The 18,918-nt window shown below is 41.2% G+C and overlaps 1 protein-coding gene across 1 annotated transcript; it reads right to left on the bottom strand.

Moving 5' to 3' along the window:
• Positions 1-2,431: 2,431 nt before the first annotated feature.
• On the bottom strand, positions 2,432-18,300 carry LOC141759294 (uncharacterized). Its single transcript, XM_074621244.1, has 5 exons — positions 18,042-18,300; positions 12,469-12,584; positions 12,163-12,343; positions 9,206-9,251; positions 2,432-8,457 (listed from the first exon to the last, which is right to left on the bottom strand). The coding sequence occupies exons 1-5, from the start codon at positions 18,146-18,148 to the stop codon at positions 3,199-3,201; spliced, it is 5,709 nt and encodes a 1,902-aa protein (XP_074477345.1). The 5' UTR covers positions 18,149-18,300; the 3' UTR covers positions 2,432-3,198.
• Positions 18,301-18,918: the final 618 nt, after the last annotated feature.

The following is an 18,918-nucleotide window of genomic DNA, read 5'->3' on the forward strand; positions in this document are numbered from 1 at the left end:
TTCCGTAAATTGGTCATGACATCCATCCATCAAACAATCTGCAACTTTTAGCGACAAGGATGCAGGTTCCATATCATGCTACATTCTTAAAATTTAAAAACATAATTCAGAGTTTCAAAATCACTTTTGAAAATATTGTCAGATTTAATTATTACATCTAAAATAGATTTCTTACTGTGCAACAAATTCAGTACTTGAAGGATTTGGTTCAGGGATGTGACCAAGTATTAGTGTACTTACACAGTACAACAGTGAAATATGGCTGGAGTGAAGTTAACTGTAACATATTAATTTATTACATGTTGAAATTAGAAAATAAATACACAAAAAATCAAATTCAAAAACAAATAAATGACCATCTTTTTGCTTTTATCTTATCAAAATAAAACCGTATTACATAATTTCATAACACTATATTATGATATGCTAAATCACTGTTCAAAGCAATTATTTTTGTTTGGTAACCTCTTTTGTTTCCCTTTGAACAACGGCATCTGCTTTATGCTCTGCACCGCCCGAACATACATGTACAATCCGCACGCACACTCAAAACAAATACCTCCCCAGGCTGTTGAATGCCACCATGACCGTGCCCAGCGCTGCACCCCTCCATGAGAAAAAGAGGCCGTTTATTGTTAGGTGAAAGCTGATACGCGTGTCATTTGTTTGTAGATTGCAGCCCAACAGGTTTATGTAACAAGATGCACTGATGGAGCCTCAAATGTTACTTTTTCTAATAAAAAAGTGCCTGTTTAAAGCATTTCAAAATAGTATCTTATTAGGTAAAATATTAATTATTGCAAGTCTGCATCATTAATATTTGGGCTGTGGATTTGGTATGCCTTAAATGAAGCTTACCTTGTAGATTTTACACAAGAAAGACATTTCTGTGGGCTTGTATACAGTACATTCAGTGTACAAGCCAAGTACATCCGGCTACATTCCCAAAGACCAAATGAACAGCCTGTTGCAGCCCTTAAATACTGCTGCTTATGGTCTTTATCAATGTAGAAATTACAAGAAAAGCTCTTTTTCAGCCTCTCTTATCAGCTTAGTGCCCTTAACAAGTCTTTACTCAGAGAACCCACGGCTCTGGACGAGGCTGCTGACTGGAGGAAGCGTTGCACCGTAACCACCAGTGATGCACTTTTCCCAGGATGGAAAAACAGACTCAATAATTGCGCTGAAGACTATGACACACGACGTGAAGCAGCCATGCCTTTCCCAGTTGATGTCATAGGTAATAATATGAAGCAGATTGTATTGTGTGAGTGTGAACGTCTCTCTGGTGAAAAAAAACATGCAGCGAAGAGAAATACAAGAACACAAAGTACACCGCCAGTAAACAAACACACGCAGTAACAATTTTACAAGTCAATCCACCCAGTCTAATGAATGTTTTACCTAACATCGCCATAACAGTTTATGTGTTGCCACAGCTATGAACAAAAAGGGAACACCCACTTGAGTAATGTGAAACAGTTGAAGCCCCACCTATAGCAGACACTATTTAAAGTAGATATCATTCAACAAAGCATTGTGCTTTAATATGTTCATTGACAACCTCCCTGCAGACTGGAATGTGGCCTCAGGCTCCAAATCATGTTTGTCATGACAATACTCAGCATACCTTTTCACTTATGATGGCATGTAAACACTGCGATGGGAAACGATGCTGGTTAAGGCTGGATCATTTCACATCAAGCAGCAGCAAGAGTGTAACTTGTTGAGCAAAAACATTCATTTAAAAATGTATACGTTACATTTGTCTGTTGGTGTTTGTAAACAACGCATTCAAGAGTGAATGAAGAGAGGGAGCGGTGTTAGTGAGAAATAAAACCTTATTTTCCGATTGTTTCATGGCGGTTGCATTCTAAACCACAAATAAACACACCCACACTTACGCACAACACTGTGAGAAGGAGCCGTGTTGCTGGTTTTTGAATGAATGCGCGGAAGGACAGGCTGTCCTCTCTGCTCGGTGTGCGTGTCTCGGTCAAACTGACACAACGATAGCAGCACACAGCAGAGAGACAGAGGAACAGGAGAAAAACTGAAGCACATAAAAACTCACAGCGATGTAACAAACACGTTCTCATCAGAGCTAAAGGGGGACTTGTGCCTCGGTATCAGGAGGCGGCGGTATCTGACGACCTGAACGGGCTGCACACCCTACACGCTGTTATTGGCTGGGGGATACAACCCCACGTGGGGCCCAATAGCTCTTTGCTGACGGCCAGCAGCATCCCGAGTAAAGCAAAATAATAAGAGAAGAGAAAATACAGGCAGATGGCAGGGTCCCTGTAGATACAGACACTAGTGGGTCATAAGTGATGATTGAGAGGGATTACTTTTTTATCAGTCTATACATTGTTTTTTAGGAAAATTTTACATATTATACCTAACACATACATTAATCCAAAAACACGAGTTATTGTTGGATATATTACATTTATTTATAAAATAGATATATTAAGACTTTAGATTGCCACTGTGCAAATAAGAGCAAGCACTGTATAGAGCATATTATGTTTGACATCAAATGTTAATATACAGTATGATTATATTTCATCTCAGAATTAAAGAAAACCTTTTTCAACAAAACTTTTAAACTTTTTCAATGCAACACTAACAAAATTAATCTGTTATGCTTACAACATTTACCAATTCATTTCAATCTTAAAACAGAAGAAAAACAGGTGATGAAATATCACATGATACCACATTTATCAACATTACCTTATTGTTAACTGGCAGGATGAAATGCAAACCTAAAGATAAAGCCTTATGTCAAAATGTTAACTTTACACAGTAGTTTGATCATTAAAACAACTACACAGATGTACATCCCTCACTGATGCCATGCAACTGTCCAAACTATAAATGTTAAACAACGCAGATTGCAGATATATACAGCATACTGTACATACATTCATTATAATCTTTAAATCTATGCTGATAATATCATGCTTACTCGTTTAATGTTTTTTTGACAGGACAGCAACCACCACTGTTGAAAAGGAAATCATGCAGGCAAAAAACTGTCCCTCCTGACATCACGTCTCCTCTGTGACAATGAGAGAGCAGAGGAGGTCACTTTACGTAATAGATGTTAGCCCATCGTCCTTCCCGTAGATAATGAAGTCCAGAATCACATTGACTTGACAGAAGGGAGGATTTAAAGCAATTCTTCTGCTTTCACAACTCTGTCTCTTTTTCTTCGTCTTCATCTGTTTCCAAGTAATATTCATCATCTGTCGTCGTGTCTGAGCAGCTGTCTGTAGACTCCTCAAAGGTGCTAAGGCTGGATACATAACCTCTGGAGGGCAGAAGCCCTCTGGGGGACAGGCTGTCCACTTGCTGTGATGCTCCTGATGAGCTGGGAAAGGTGGGGGAGGAAGGGCTGGGAGGTTTGGACATGCGTCTGGACACTGGTGACAGGGGAGGTGTTGGAGGAGGGGTTGGAGGACCCTCTGTATCCCATGCAAAGTGACAAGTGTTCATGTTAGGGCTCCAAATGCGGGCTTGCTTTGAGGTTGTGGTAGTCACAGGTGGAGAAGCGGAGACTTCTGAGCTCCAATTTGCCAAGCGCCTTGTCAGTGACCGAGGAAGAGACCTCGATCTCATTTTACCAGGGTCACTGGGGAAATATGACATTAGACAGTCCTTACTGGGCTGGCAATCATATTCTGTGGTCCAATCAGGAGAAACAGACCACTGATCCAAGTCCTTGCCACTGCTTCCACATGTCAAGGATGATTCAAAGAGGTCACCCACACTCATGTGCCTGGATCCAATGGAGATGCGACCAGGCCCCGAAGGTCGACTGGACAGTACCGAACTCACAGAAAACGACCTCCCAGGCTCAATGCCATATTTTAAGTCTGCATAAGGGGATGTCAAGCATTCCTTGTCCTGTCCTGGACCTGCACTTGGAGGACCAGTGGATGCCCGGCTTCTTCTTGAGCACCCCAGGCTGATTCCCTCTACCGGCTCACATGGCGAGGAGCATTCTCTGCGACGGTGTAGCTTTGGGCTATAGAAGACACTGTCGTCTGTAACATCCGGTGAGGTAAATAGAGAGACAGGGGAAAGAGAGGAGAAGGGGGAGAAGGGGCTCCTGGGGCTGGATGCAGACTTCCTGAACTGAGTAGGATAATCAGCAGTGGGGTTAGGGCTCCCACCAGGACTGGTATCTCCACAAGAGAGGTACTGGTTTGTTGGTTTATAATCTGTCCTGTTGTCTTTGTAAAAGTCAAATTGTTGGGTTGTTGGGCTGCGGATTGTCAAATGAGGTTGGTTTTGAATTTCCATGTGTTCCACACAAGCATTCTGCTGTCCCCGGTCAGTTTCTGGAGTTGATTTGTCTGACCAAATGTAAAGTTCATCTCCTGCCATTGTGCTCCCAGCAGCTGAGGGTGGTATGAGAGTGTATCTGTTTTGTGTCCATCTATTCGTATCCTCTGTTCTCTTTTCATTGTCCTTCAGCACCATCCCTTTCTCCTGCTCTTGCTTTTTGATACTCTCAACAGTGATATCACTGACATCACTTGATCCACTAACAGAAGGTGTTTGGGAGGCTCGCCTCCATTTCCATGGAAACGATGTATCATCCTCAGACCGTCTGGTGCTGAATGTTTGTCTCAGTCTGTTAAGAACCTGGTCCATTTTGTTATTAGTCTTGCCAGCCCTCTCGGAGTCTGACCTTGACAAACTGGGGTTTGGTGTGCTGACACTTTTCTTCAATGCAAACCGACTTCTCTTTGGGTTTTGTTCACTGTTGCTCTCCACTGAAAAAAATCTGCTTTTACCCAGTACACCCTCCTTCATTCTTCTGTTAGAGCTTTCACCAGTGCGCTGACTCTCTGTTGAGCTGCTACCACTGGAGCTCTGATCTGAATGACGACATGCTTCTCTTGCAGCTTCCTTACTCTGCACTCTGTGCGACTGTTGATTTAACTTGGTCTCCAGAGAAACCTGTGTGTTTGCAGTATGTTGCAAAGGTTTATGTGTGGTGTTCTTTGGGGCAGCTGTAGCTGTATCTACTTTAGGTTTAATACTGTAAACCAGTGTCTCAGTTACGCATTTTGAGGAGGAGTTCTGTGCCTCATGAAATCTGTTGTCGACAAGTAATACGTGATCATTCTGGCGATCTTGGCTGTTGTTCTTGCTGTGATTATTCTTGACTTGATCCGTTTCTGAAACCCCACACTTTGTACTTCCTTGGGTGGCAGTTTTGTTCTGGAAAGGCAAAGATAGGGGCTGGGGTAGGCTGATGGGTGACACAGTGGGTTTGGACATGGGCAAGGTCATGGCTGCAACTTGATCAGTACATATGGAAAGATGTGGAGGATAATTTGACTGAGACTGTTGGAAGAGGGGTGATCTAGGTATCATAGTCTTAGTTTCACCCTGCGTTGACCTGGTAGACATGAGAGTAGAATAAGGTGGGGAGCTATATCGAAGCTTATAACCACTTGAAAAGTCAGGAGGGAGGGAGAGAGGAGCAGAAGAACGGCACTGAACTGTGCCAGACTCCACTGATAGTGTCCTCTCCTGTCTGGGTGTGGTTAAGTCCCGTCTTCCCAGGTTAGAGATCATAGTGTCACTAGGTCTTTGCTTAGACCTCTCTCGCTCTCTGGATGCTAAATCAGCAGAGTCGGATGATAAAGATCGATACTTCCCTCCTTTCTCCACCTGTATGCCGGAGGTCTTAGGGCTAGGGAAGCATAGAGGAGATGTGTTTGTGGTTGGACTGCTTGATCTTAGAAAGGAAAAGATGGATGGAGCTTTGGCGCTCTGTGGGGACCTGGAGCTCGTTGGGACTTGAGATGGCTCTGGCTGCTCGACTGTGTTGGTCTCAGAATGCTTCAGATCCACTGAGTCCTCCCATGTTACTCGTCTCAATCTCTTTCCCTCCACGCGGGGGCGCAGTTTCTTTGGGTCGCTTTCTGGGCTGCTTGAGAATGATTTTCCCTCCTTAGGACTGGAAGTGTCTGAGTAGTTGGGGCTGGTAATGATAGAGGTTGCAGGGGGGGTTAAGATAGAGGAAACAGTGGTGGGAGAAGACGCAATGGCAGGAGCGATGGGAGGAGTAAGGAGGGATGGGCTCGGGGCAGTTGTAGCTGCACGATGGCTGCCAGCGGTAAAAGAATAGCTGGTGGAAGCAGTGGATACAGGACTGCAGTTTGTTTTAGAGGAAGCACTGACTGTGGGAATCAGGCTGGAAACAGTTTTAGGGTGGAAAGGCTTGTGAGTGGAAGCATAGCTTCTTTCAAAGCCAAGAGGTGTGGCATTGGCTGTGTTGGTGAATTTCGGTGTTTGGGAAGAAGAGCCAGTGTATGACGAAGCATGAATATTGGTCTGTGAAGCAACTGAATGAGAGTGGAGGGGGGAACTAATTTTAGTGTTTGGGCTTAGGGGGGGACCAGAGGTAGTTTTAGAGGCAAGAGCTTGACTATTGTGAGTGTTGGTGATAGCAAGAGAAATAGGTGGTTTGGTAAACCTTTGAGAGTCCTTGTTGTGTGAAGATGTGGGGGTGCTGTTGGTTTTGGATGTACAATGATTATTATTGTACTTGCTGCTGCTCTCAGTGGGTGTACTTGAGCTCTTGGGATTTAGCAATGTAGTTGGAAATTCAGTTACATTTGCTGTAAATGAACTATTATTTACATCATGCCTGCTGAGATATTTAGAATGAGTCAGTGCTGTTTGCGCTGTAGCTCTGCTAATTTTAGAACTAGTCAAAACATCGGGCAAACTGTGAGGCTTTTGTGGTTCTCTGTTTAAATTGGAGGCATATTGCTGTTTGACAAGCCTGTCTGATTCATGGGCAGGTGAATCCTCAGCTTTTCTTTGTTTGAGGTTGTGAGTTCCTCCCTGTGTCTTCATAATAAGGTTCATATTACCTTTGCGAACTGACTCTGTGTTATTGTTGTCTCTGTTATTGGGGATTTGACTGCTAAATCTTCTGTTGTCAGTTGGACTTGGAGAGGGAGAGGCCAAGTCTCTATTATCATTGCAGGGTGGAACTAAGGGTGTGTTTGATTTTTCTTTGATGTTCATTATATCATTGAGCGTTGGAGGGGAACTGCCTTCCTGGGTAACTTGTTTCCACCAAGAAGTGGATGTCAGGCTGGTCCTTCTAGGGAGGGAATTGTTTTTTAGGAGAGGAAGCCGGTCATATGGGGAAAGTCTTGGAGAAGAGGCAGTGCTCTCTGTACTTTTGTCTGAGCCCCTGGAGTTCTCTTGCCTCTCTAGTGGTCCTCTAATTGGACATGCCTGTGTGGAACATGAAAGACTGGACTGGGTCCTATTCATTGTTTGAGGTTGTTGGGAAAATGGTCCATCTTCCACATCTTTGTTCATGGGTGAAGTTGAAAAGAAGCGTGTTTCAAATGTGTTCCTTTCTCTTAGATTGGAGGGCAATGGGGAAAGGATAGGCCCAGTGTCAGTTGTCCCATAAGAAATGGACGATGGAGAGAGGGGCTTTGACCTGTCTGGCCCATTATTATTGAGAAAGGTTTGAGAAAGGTGTGTTGCGAATAATTTTCCATCTCGATCATTTGGCGAACTGCTCAGGGGCGGAGGATTCATCTCAGAGAGGGTGGAGGCTGCATCAGAGTTCCTGCCATTTGAGTGAAATCTTCTTAAAGACAGAAGCAGACTGCTGGTTGTTGGTTTTGAGCTTAAAGACGACAGTCCTCCTTGATGACCAGTTTCCGGGTTCCTCCTTTGTTCATTTGGGTCAAGGGAGAGGGGAGACACGGGAGATGTGGGTACAGGGCTTACAGCACCTGCATCCATTTTTCTATTGTCCAACCTTCCAGAGTTTACATCCAAAGAGACAGTCTGAATCATTTTCCTTTTAGAGTCATAGTCCAAGCTTGCAGGAACACTTTTAGTTGACCAGCCCACTGTATTACTCCTGGTACCCAGAAATGGCACCCTTAATTGGCCTTGCAATCCATCTGTCAATGACCTGTCCACTCTCTCCTGAAAGCGTTCATGCGAACGGTTTGGCGCAGTGTTCGTCACATCTTGTAAATTCCCCTGGGCTTCCGAATTGCCAGTTCCCTCAGGTCTTTTGGTCCGTCTTAGTCGGCCATTCCAGTGTGGGGCAAGAACTGTTACCACAGTGGAAGACAACATGGTTCTAGTAGGGTTCGATCTTTCCACAGGGTCAGTGTGTTTCTCAAGCTTTGTATGGTCTTTTATGTCTTCTTCTATCTCAACTGATCTAGTGCCAGTCCTTGGTTGTGGCCCACATGGAAGTATGTGCAAGCCATTACACACATTTGATCTGTGAGTTATACTCAAGTCCTTGGTTGTGTCCAGTCTATTGCAAACTGTGATTACCTCTTCTTTCTTCTTGGCTGGAAATGGTATCCTTTCAGATAATGGATAGTCACTGGCTACCTTTATTGAGGTCTCTGGTGGTGACGTTTGTCCATTAACCTGTTAAGATAAAAATAATTACTGCAAGTGACCAGATATTGTACACTAATTTTTCTATTTTTGCCAAACATTTGAAATCTGCTATATAAATGTATGTTTTAAAAATAAATTTTCACATCTAACATTTCATATGCCCACACAATATCCCACACTAGATTGTTGTATTGTAACCACAGATCAGCTATGTCTAGGGGTATCATTAAAGCCTAACTCGTTTCATAAGCCAACTTCATATCATATCAATGCAAATAACTTGCATGCTGAAGTAAAATGCATCCTGGCATTTTCAGTAAGTATGCAACAGTGTCCTGTTATGTGAATTGCAAATTGTAGGCTGGCAGAGGCCAGAGCTTTGCCAGGGCTTCTGTTCCCATGGTGTAGCTATTTAAGAGATTCAGGCCTTGACAAACGGGTTATTTTGAAAGACGTGCGATTTCCAAGGACATACGAAAGCAGACACACCCTGTCCCTTCTAACGCCTAAAATAATAATTAATCTGATGTTTTCAATAGCACGCAATGTCACTTGTTATGTTGTGATGTTTTCCCAAACAATAACTTCATGTGGATTTCAAAGGATTTCAGTGGCTTTTAACTTGTTGTGTTAGAACTATTGATTGATTGGGAATATTTTGGATTAACAGGGACTGAAAGGTGCAATTTAACATTTGTTTTTAGATGTTATTCTACGATGCAATGATTCCAGCATGAGCCCTAAAACAATTATGAAGATTGTGGCAAGTTCTTACCTGACAGCAGCTGTTCTCAGTCTCAGCTGTCTGCGTTTCCGTTAAACTAGCAGAACAGGAGAGAAAAGACATGAAAACCATTACTCATACTAGGATTACATCTGACACTTAAGCGTAGACAGGACATAATGTACAGTATGCAAAACATTTTACGGCTACCCTACACATGAACACTGAGTGGCTGTTGGATTCCCTTAAAAACAAATCTTGTGTGGAGATTTTCTGATTACATACTGAATTTGATGCACAAAAAAGGTTTACATGTTTTATTATTATAATCGCTTGACGTGTTATAAACATAAAAAATTAAGGCAGTAAGGAATAAATATGACAAAGCAGTTTATCATGTAGATGACAGGTGCTTTCATTCATCCTGTAAGGTACACGGTTGTATTTGTTTACAGGAAATACTTTCAGTGGTATGTAGTGGATATTTTACGTGTTTGAGACTCATAAATAAGCCTGAGGAAAGAATGCCTGTGTAAAACCTTGGCCTTCCTGTGTTGTAAATTGTGCAATGTTTGATATTCTGATTGGTGAAGTGATCTTGATTTGTTAGGTTAGGTTTCACACGGAAAGACTTCATTGGCATTGGGACCAACCAGCTAAGAACATTATGAACAAGATAATCAAAGTGTGAAAATAAACTGTTTCATAATTGTATTGCTGCTCTAATGAATTGTAAAAGCTAGCTAATAACATGTATCAGCAATAAAACTTGAATAAATGGTAGGAGTATAATTTCTGCTTTAAAAAGATCACGTCATATGGGCACAACCAGTCTTCCTGTGCTCTACAGTAATGTTTTTGTGTGAAACGTTTGAGGGATGAGACGTCTCACATTTCTCACAGCAATGCTGATCAACAGGATGGTTGGCATTCCTATCCTCTTTCCCTCTCACTTTACTAAGCAGTTTTCTCACCGTCACACCATGTGCAATAATGTCACGCCTCATAAGCATTTCTAAAAGCACTTGCAAGGTATTTTCATGTTTGACATGATAGCACATGGATCATCCATGGGCGTGTTGTGTACAAGCGCAAGATCACACTCAGTGCAAGATGGCTATATAAGGTCATGTTGGATGGTATGAAAAGACTGCAGGTGGCTAGCAGACACTCAAAGGGGTGTGTTCTCACTTGAACCAATGAAGCCAGTTGGATCAATGACCTCTATGATAAGACTATTGTAATCTCCGGCACACATTGCAGCGCACATAAGCATGCAAATATGCTCAAGGGAAAATGTGCAGCACATCCTTATACAAACCACAATGTCAAAAGCAATTATCAAGTCATATCAGATTATATCTTAAGAAAAAGTTAAATATTTCCCACAGAAACGGATTCAAACCTAAAGTGACCTCCAAATGTCTTGTATTGCCGACTTGAGGAAGTACTGTCTGTCACGCAAGCCACACATAAATGATTTGCCATGAGGTAGGTCAGGAAGGTAAAGTAGGGCTTCCTGAAAGGGCGGTAAGAGCGACTTATCTTCCCATACCAAATACCAGGGCATGTAGTGTGAAGTTACAATGCAAACACATACGTACATACTGATAACTCAAACTCAGACAACCACACATTAATGCAATCATGTCCGACCTACTTCTAGGGGGTCACATAATATAGTGCACTTCCTTGTATATACAAGGTGCTGGCCCCTCCAGATAGCGTGTCACAATCTCAAGTATGCAGACACGGTTCAGTGACTGTTTGACTAAGTGTTAGAGAGGACTTGTGATTTCAGTGACTGTGAGCACAGACCTCAGAAACAGCTACTGGGAGCAGTGGGCAACTCTGGGGTGTGAAAAGTGAAGCTTACTTCTCACTTGATTTATTACCTCTGTAAATATTGTAAACATGAGTTTATGGTCTCAATCGCTAGTTTCAAGTCTTCTTCAAAACAACATGATCATTTAGTAAATTATGGTCCCATTTAGTGTCAAATAGACCGTAAATCAGGGTATGCTTTAGGGCGTGGCTACCTTGTGATTGACAGGTCACTACCACGGCGTTGTCCAGTCCGGGAGTTGCCTGTGTTTTCCTCTTACAACTTTAACCCTGTCACAGTGTGTTTTCAGTTCATGAAAGTTAATTATAATTAGGGTTGTCAATCAATTAAAATATTTAATCGCGATTAATTGCAAATGAATCACACATTTTGTTATCTGTTCAAAATGTACCTTAAAAGGGAGATTTGTCAAGTATTTAATACTCTTATCAACATGGTAGTGGGCAAATATGCTGCTTTATGAAAAAGTAGGTATATATTTATTATTGGAAATCAATTAACAACACAAAACAATGACAACTACCCTCACAGGTACTGCATTTAGCATAAAAAATATGCTCAAATCATAACATGGCAAACTCAAACCAAACAGGCAAGAACAGCTGTCAGTCTGCTGACTTGACTATGACTTGCCCCAGAAAGTGTGCATGTCTGTAAAGGGGAGACTCGTGGGTACCCATAGAACCCATTTTCATTCACATATCTTGAGGTCAGAGGTCAAGGGACCCCTTTGAAAATGGCCATGCCAGTTTTTCCTCTCCAAAATTTAGTGCAAGTTTGGAGCATTATTTAGCCTCCTTCCTTAGGTTTTACTAGTTTCATATGATGTCAGTATCTTCACTCTATCTTTAAAACTGAGCCCGCTACGACCTAAAAATCGCAAGTTGCGTTAATGCGTTAACTTTGACAGCCCTAATTATAACCTTTTTGGTCGCCTAAAAATGTCTTATTCAGCATTCGGTTGTATTTAGCTCCACCCTCTCTTGTCACTTCTGGTTGCAATGACCAAGATGGCAATGACCAAAACATTGCTCCGCACAGCTTAATATAAACACTCTATGGTTGGGAAGGTTTAGGGAATGGCAAGACTCATTTAAGATAATAAGCAGCTGAATTTCATTAATACTTATCTCTGGGTAAATCTATTCCTTTACTTGCTTACCTGTGCTGACAGGAGTTTAAATTCTTCTTGATCTGTGGCTTTTCAAAGCCTGGATTTCTGGAGAGTCTGAATAGGAGAGAGGAGGAGAATCTGGGTCCAATGGGCTTCTGGGTCTGGACCTTTGAATCACCACAATGAGCAGCCTCTTCTTCTCTTAGTCTGTCCGACCTTAATATTAGTGCTGTAAGAGATACAGAATAGGGGATTAGGTTCTGGTCACTGCTGTAAATTCAAAGGCTAAATGGATTACCAAAGTGTACAGACATCTCACTTCTTCCTGTAAGTTAAATGTTACGCATTTGTCACCTTTGTGTGTTTCTTCCTGTCTGACGGCTGATGGGTGACGCTGCTGCTCAGTTGGGGTTTCATCACGATGATGATTCTCCTGCTTGAACCTTTCACCGAATGATTCATCCTGTTCTCTAAAAAAAACAAAAAACACCCACATCAAATTAGTGTCCTTCTAGTCCCAAACAGGGCTGAAATTATCATTTCTATTATGCTGAATATTTTAATCATTAATCATTTTGTATATAACATGTCAGAAAATGGTGAAAAATATATTGCTAGAGCCCATGTTTCAGAAAATTGAAAGTAATGCTAAAGGTTCATCGAAGGGAAAATCAAACAGCTGAGCTTCCCTCATCTTATCGGCTTTACAGTGCTGGACTGATAAGCAGTAGTTATATAACAATTCCACTCCGCTCACTCCACACTTTCTCTTACAACCAGAGCTAACACTCCCACTCACACAGTCACTAAAACATGCGCATGCACATTTTACTGCTGCAACCCAACGCTGAACCCACGCTACTGTGCCAACTGCTGAGCACGACGATGACACTAGAACAAAGATGAGGCGTAAACCTAAATGAATGTTCGTGTCACTGCAACCTTTGTACTTCAAACGCAACAAATTAAATGACAGTAATCTGTCTGTCACAGTACATTCCAGGATCCCTTTCGCTCTCTTTTAAATCAGGGTGGGAAATTAACGCCTGCCACCAGCCAAATGCTGGTAAAATATGCAAGTGCTGTGTAACAGCAAGTGGATTTGCTTCACTTACCAGCCACAGAGGCAGGTTGTCACAAAGGTTCATTTCCAACACTGAATCTGATTCGGCAATTTACTGCATAAGAGTCTTTATGTAACCTGTGGTGCTTCGCGTGATCACAAAGTGAAGCATTTTGATTCGTCTTTCTTTATGACAAGAACCATCTCCACCTTGCCTTCAGGGGCGACTCATTGGCCTCATTAGAGATTAATCTCTCTTTGGCTATTGTAAAAGCCTGACATGACATGACATGACATGAAAGAGGAGCAGGGAGAGATGTGAGGAGGGAGGGAGGGAGGGAGGAGGATCCTCAGTGCCAAAGCCAACATGCCTTCCATGTGGATGGTACAGTGTGTTTTGAATCCTACCTTTCCCTGAGGCAACAGAAGAAATCACATCACGCTAATACTAGTGCTTATAAACCTAAAGGTAACCATGTTTGGATAGTTGAAGTAGCAAGTGATGATGGAGGCGTACGAGGAGCTGTTGTTTAGACAGCATTCCCACACACTGAAGCAGCATAGTTTATGCTATAGTGATCGCTATCAGGGCTTTTTAAATAGCTTTCATATTATCTAAATCATTTGCACCAACAGCTCCATTGTCACGTGTTCCTAGGGCCTTCTATCACGATATAGGGCATTTCATATCTCTATAATGATATATATATATATATATATATATATATATATAGAGATCATGATTTAGCATGTTTTCTGGTAATTCAATAAATAAATAGTCTATATGAAATAACCACATGGTAAAAGCTATTTTTGTATACTCCTGTGTGAATTAAATACTTGACAAATGAAAAGTACTGAGTATTTTCTCATTTAAAGAACAGTTTTAAGTGAAATTATAGAGAAAAAAATGAATAAATAAAGACCTAGCCTATATCACAAAAGAAACAATATAGATACATATAAACAATAGATATTTTTATATCGTTTTGATGATATAGTATATCGTCATATTGCCCAGCCCTATGTGTTCCCTTCTTGTTTTGTCCACCTGAGCTCAATGGTACAGAGTGTCTGTAATAGATGTGAAGGCATTCATGGAGCTGTTAGACAGCAAGGCTGCAATTTAACGATTATTTTCATTATCATTGAATCTGTGGATTAATCTGTTAATAAAAAAGTGAGAAAAAAGTGAAAAATGCCAATCACAATTCTCTAGAGCAGTGGTTCCCAACCTTTTTTCTCAAGGGACCCTTTTCTATCATTGAGTAAACTAACGACCCCTCACTAAGTGACATATTTTATGGATATTTCATATTATATTCAATGCATAACAATAACAGTACAAAACAACTGTTAAACGGTATAATAAACCCAACTAGTGAACGCAATAACTGCAGGAAGTTTGTGTAAAACTAGCGATTTGGATGAATCTTGAGCAGATTATTATTATGAATATTGCATCAGAGATGAGTTTTCCTGTTATCTTTAGGAACTTTTAATACAATTCTTTGTCAGTATTATGTATTTTTTAAATTGTTAACATCCATAACTACTTATTAGGCTTCTTTCTTGACAAATTCAATGTCTTCTTCTCCCTCACGCTTGGCCATTTTCCATTAGCTCTTTGGTTGTTTTAACTGTGTAGATTTGTAATTTTTAAGTTTAAAAATATCAATTTAATTTAGTTTTCTTCACAGAAATGAATGAAATGCTGAGATATAGGCCAACTGCATATTTTTAAAAAAAAGTTTTCTTACACCCCTTAAAATCAAGAAGGCCTATATCTATATCAGTGCACATATCTGTGCTAGATCTGTGGTTGCAGGTGTGAATACATACAAGACATATTGATCCAAAACAACGGTTTAGAGTAAATGTATACTTAGGCACTGGGAATTTTCATTATTTCTTGAGAGTGTATACACTCAAAAATAAATCCATGGATTGAGAAAATAATCAGCAGGCTAATTGATATTGAAAAAATCTGTTAGTTGCAGCCTTACTTTTAGATATCCTTTTAAGAGTTTTCTGTTAGTTTGCGTAACATTTTTTCCATAAGTTGGCGTTACAAATGACTCTACTGGTCAGTGTGACCGATATACTAGAAGTCAGCATAACACCAATTTGTAATTCTATTTGAGTGGTGATTTTCATCCTAAACATAAATATGTGAATATGTTTTTAGATATTTTTAAGGCTGCATCTAAGGACTATTCTCAGCATCGATCATTCTGCCGATTATTTTTCCAGATTAATCCATTAATCCTTTGGTCTATAAAATACCAGAAAATTAAAAAGACGAAGCAACACAGCAAATATTTTTACTTTAGAGAAACTGGAACCAGTGACATTTGGCTTTTCGTTGCTTAAATAATCATTTCAACTCTATTTGTTTTTTGTTTTTTTTGTTTAGCTGAGCTACTCATCAAGTTTTGCAGGTACCTCTAGTAACTGCCAAATAAACTTCTGCAGCAACAGTATTACCATCTGGCAATCACCAAAAGAGTTGATCAGTATCAGTATTAATGGTTTAAGTCATTCTCTAGCTCCAGCTACACAAGTGTGATGATTTTCTGCTTTTCTATATCATTGTAAATTTGTCTTTGAGTTTCAGATCGTTAGTCAATCAAGCAAACAATTTCCAGATGCCAGCTTGGGCTCTGGGAAATTTCAGTGGTCATTTTCCTCTATTTTTTTAGCATTTTATACACACAACGATTACTGGAAAAACACAATTTCCGGATGAATTGATAAAGAAAATAATTGTTGGTTGCAGCCCTACTTTAGAGGACTAGTTTTTCCAAATGTGTTTTGGTGAAAGGACACTATGATTTAGTATGGATTTTATTTGTTAAAAGTCATTTCAAAAAGCTTTTGACTCTCTAATCCTGTGTTGAGGAAACACAAACAAACTGTAACCTCCAGTCAACGTTGCAGCCGTGTGGCGTGCCGTGCGTGTTATCTGGACTGTGGGAACTGAAGTTTGTTTTGATGGTTAGCAAGCTGATGAATAATTGCTATCTTTGTAATGCCTGGCTCTTTGGGCTGCACCATTAGGCCCGGTGTGTCTCATACACAAGTATGTTGGTGTATTCTTCACTTGAGGTCAGCCTCGCTGTGGGTGGGTGTGCCCATTTCTGCCAACTAACACTTACATAACCGCATGGATCCAGCCTGAGCTGAAGTGTGGGTGTGTGCTCAACGCTGGCAAATGCATGTTAGGTTTCCAACAACCACAAATGATTTACACCCAAAACTTCTTTCTAAGACTCATCCGAAGACAACTTAATGACTTCTCAGTGACTTCAAGAGTGGTAACAAAAGGTGGCCAGGACAACGTGAGACTTGTTCTGTTTGCGGCCACACCTGTCTTGTCAGACGTCCAAGGGAGATGTTTATTTATCGAGCCTATAGATGGGTATGTACAGTAGATAGGTTTAGAGGGTATTAGCAGGAGGATGTGCAGAGAATCAACAGAGGTAGGGCTCTGGACATGCACAGGCAGCAGCATTGGGTATCCATAGTAACCACATTAATCTGCAGGCCTGGATGTGCATGTATGAGCTCGCCTACTAAACCACTGAAACAAAACTAAAATACATCAACCTGATGATACTGGTTTACAGTACTGTATCTGGATTACAGTGTTAGTTTAGTTTAGTGTGTGTAAACACCCATTACCCAGCCAACATGGTTATGTGGGCCCCACATGGGTTATGCTGGGGGTACCTGGGTACCAAGTGGGTATGGTCAACTAAGTTGGTCCCAAATGTGCTCCCCATGTGGGCTACCCGTGTGGGTCCTAGTTGGGTCACTACTGGGAAATTAGTGCATGGGGCCAACATGGAAACTGTGGACAAACCCACTTATAACCCATATTTCAGCCCATGGAGTCCCCATGTAGTACCCACATAGAACTTAGAGCTGGGACCAAAATGGGTCTTGGGTATGTTGCCCAGTTGAGGCCCACATAAGACCCAATGTACTCCTGCATGAAACCCACAAGGGCAATTGACATTGCATCATTATTGAACCTGCGGACAATCCCATATAGGGCCCATTTTTCAGCCCATTTACTACCTACATGGGCCCCACATACAGATGTTGGCTGTGTACAAAGGCAGGCATGATAGGTATAAAACATAACAAATTAATATACAAAATAGCAACAATATGCTACTTAGTCCAAAAACCTACGTTCAGAATCTGCTTGGCTATTTCCTATATTCAATATCTGGAAGTTAACTGGAGCCCAGATGCGTCACTTTAAAAAAAAAAAGAAGCATGTCACACCAAACCTCTTTTAAAAATCAGTCAATTTGTGTAAACCAACACCAAGGAGAATACAAGTTCAACACGAATCGTTAGCAGCTACTTTTCATCTTACAGGAGCCCTATATTTATCCAAAATATAAAACATATACATACATATACATATAACACTTATTTCTGTCCAAATTCTACTTTCTCCACACGTTATTCCCGCCTCCTCCTCCTGCTGTCAAACACAGCGGGGTGGGCAAACCGAGTATAAAAACGTTAAATTAATGGAAAGGATTAAAGCCAAATTAACTCAAAATAGCTCATGAATCGTGAGACGTTTTCGTTTTTACTGTGAGAGACGTATATATTTCCCGACACGCGTTTAACATTAAACATACACATTTATACACGGAGTCTGGCGTGGGGGTTTCTCTCTCTTCAAGGAGGAACAACTCGCGGTTAAAAAGTCTCAAACAAGCAAACGGAGACACAAAAAAGTGCGTAGAAACATTTGACAGGTCAACAAGAAGCAGAATAAATACAAGATAATTATAAACTCGTTGTTAAAATGCGGTTTAAAGACATTTTGTCCACGTACCGTGCAGCAGTAGTAGTCCGTGTAGCTGGTGCTGTGCTGTGCAGAGGCGTCTCTGTCTCTCCTCCTACAACTCTGAGCTCCAACTCTCCTGCGTCACTTGTTGACATCCTATTTTAACCGGTTCAGTTAGCCAGTAAGATATTCAGGCTGACAGTGACAGCTCAACAATGCATCTTCAAAAATGTGGTGTGGAATTTACTGCGACTGACCTGCGAACACGCAGTTTATGTCAATGTCACTGTGTGGAGGTGAAAGTTCAACACCTGCTGGCAGCCAGGTGAGCTGAACAATGTGCCACCTGGTCATTATACTGCAGGCTTCTGGCTGCGTCCCCTTCCAAATATGTTACCCACCTCGGTCAGTTCCTTCTCAGGACACTTTAGCTGCTTGGTACTGAGTGCCATTCTGCATTGGCCAGTACAAATAGTGGTGATAAAGAAAAACTCCCAAAGCTTTTATCAAATAGCTAATTTCCCCAAATTATAATCAGACATATTCCTGTTTTGGCAGATTTTTTTGTGCAAAACCTTAAACCCAAAACCTTTTTGTGCAAAAACCTTTGTAACTTCTTACACGTATAAATCAACGAAAAAATGTTGTGTGGAATTTACTGCGACTGACCTGCGAACACGCAGTTTATGTCAAAGTTCAACACCTCCTGGCAGGCAGGTGAGTGGAACAGCGTGCCACCATGTAATTATACTGCTGGCTGCGTCCCCTTCAAGATATGTTCCTTCTCAGGAAACTTCAGCTCAGGGGTCAGCAGCCTGCAGCTCCGGGGTCACATGCGGCTCTTTAGCTCCTCTCCAGTGGCTCACTGTGGATTTATAAAAATGGAAATGAATAACTGTTTTTTGTTTACATTTTCATTTTTATT

The sequence above is a fragment of the Sebastes fasciatus genome, chromosome 21 (assembly GCF_043250625.1).
Source record: "Sebastes fasciatus isolate fSebFas1 chromosome 21, fSebFas1.pri, whole genome shotgun sequence".
Classification (NCBI taxonomy): Eukaryota; Metazoa; Chordata; class Actinopteri; order Perciformes; family Sebastidae; genus Sebastes; species Sebastes fasciatus.

Coding starts and splice junctions, on each gene's coding strand:
- LOC141759294 (XM_074621244.1), bottom strand. CDS start 18,148: ATGTCAACAAGTGACGCAGGAGAGTTGGAGCTCAGAGTTGTAGGAGGA. Junction 9,252..12,162: donor TTAAACTCCTGTCAGCACAG/GTAAGCAAGTAA, acceptor CTGTTCTGCTAG/TTTAACGGAAACGCAGACAG. Junction 8,458..9,205: donor CTGAGAACAGCTGCTGTCAG/GTAAGAACTTGC, acceptor TTATCTTAACAG/GTTAATGGACAAACGTCACC.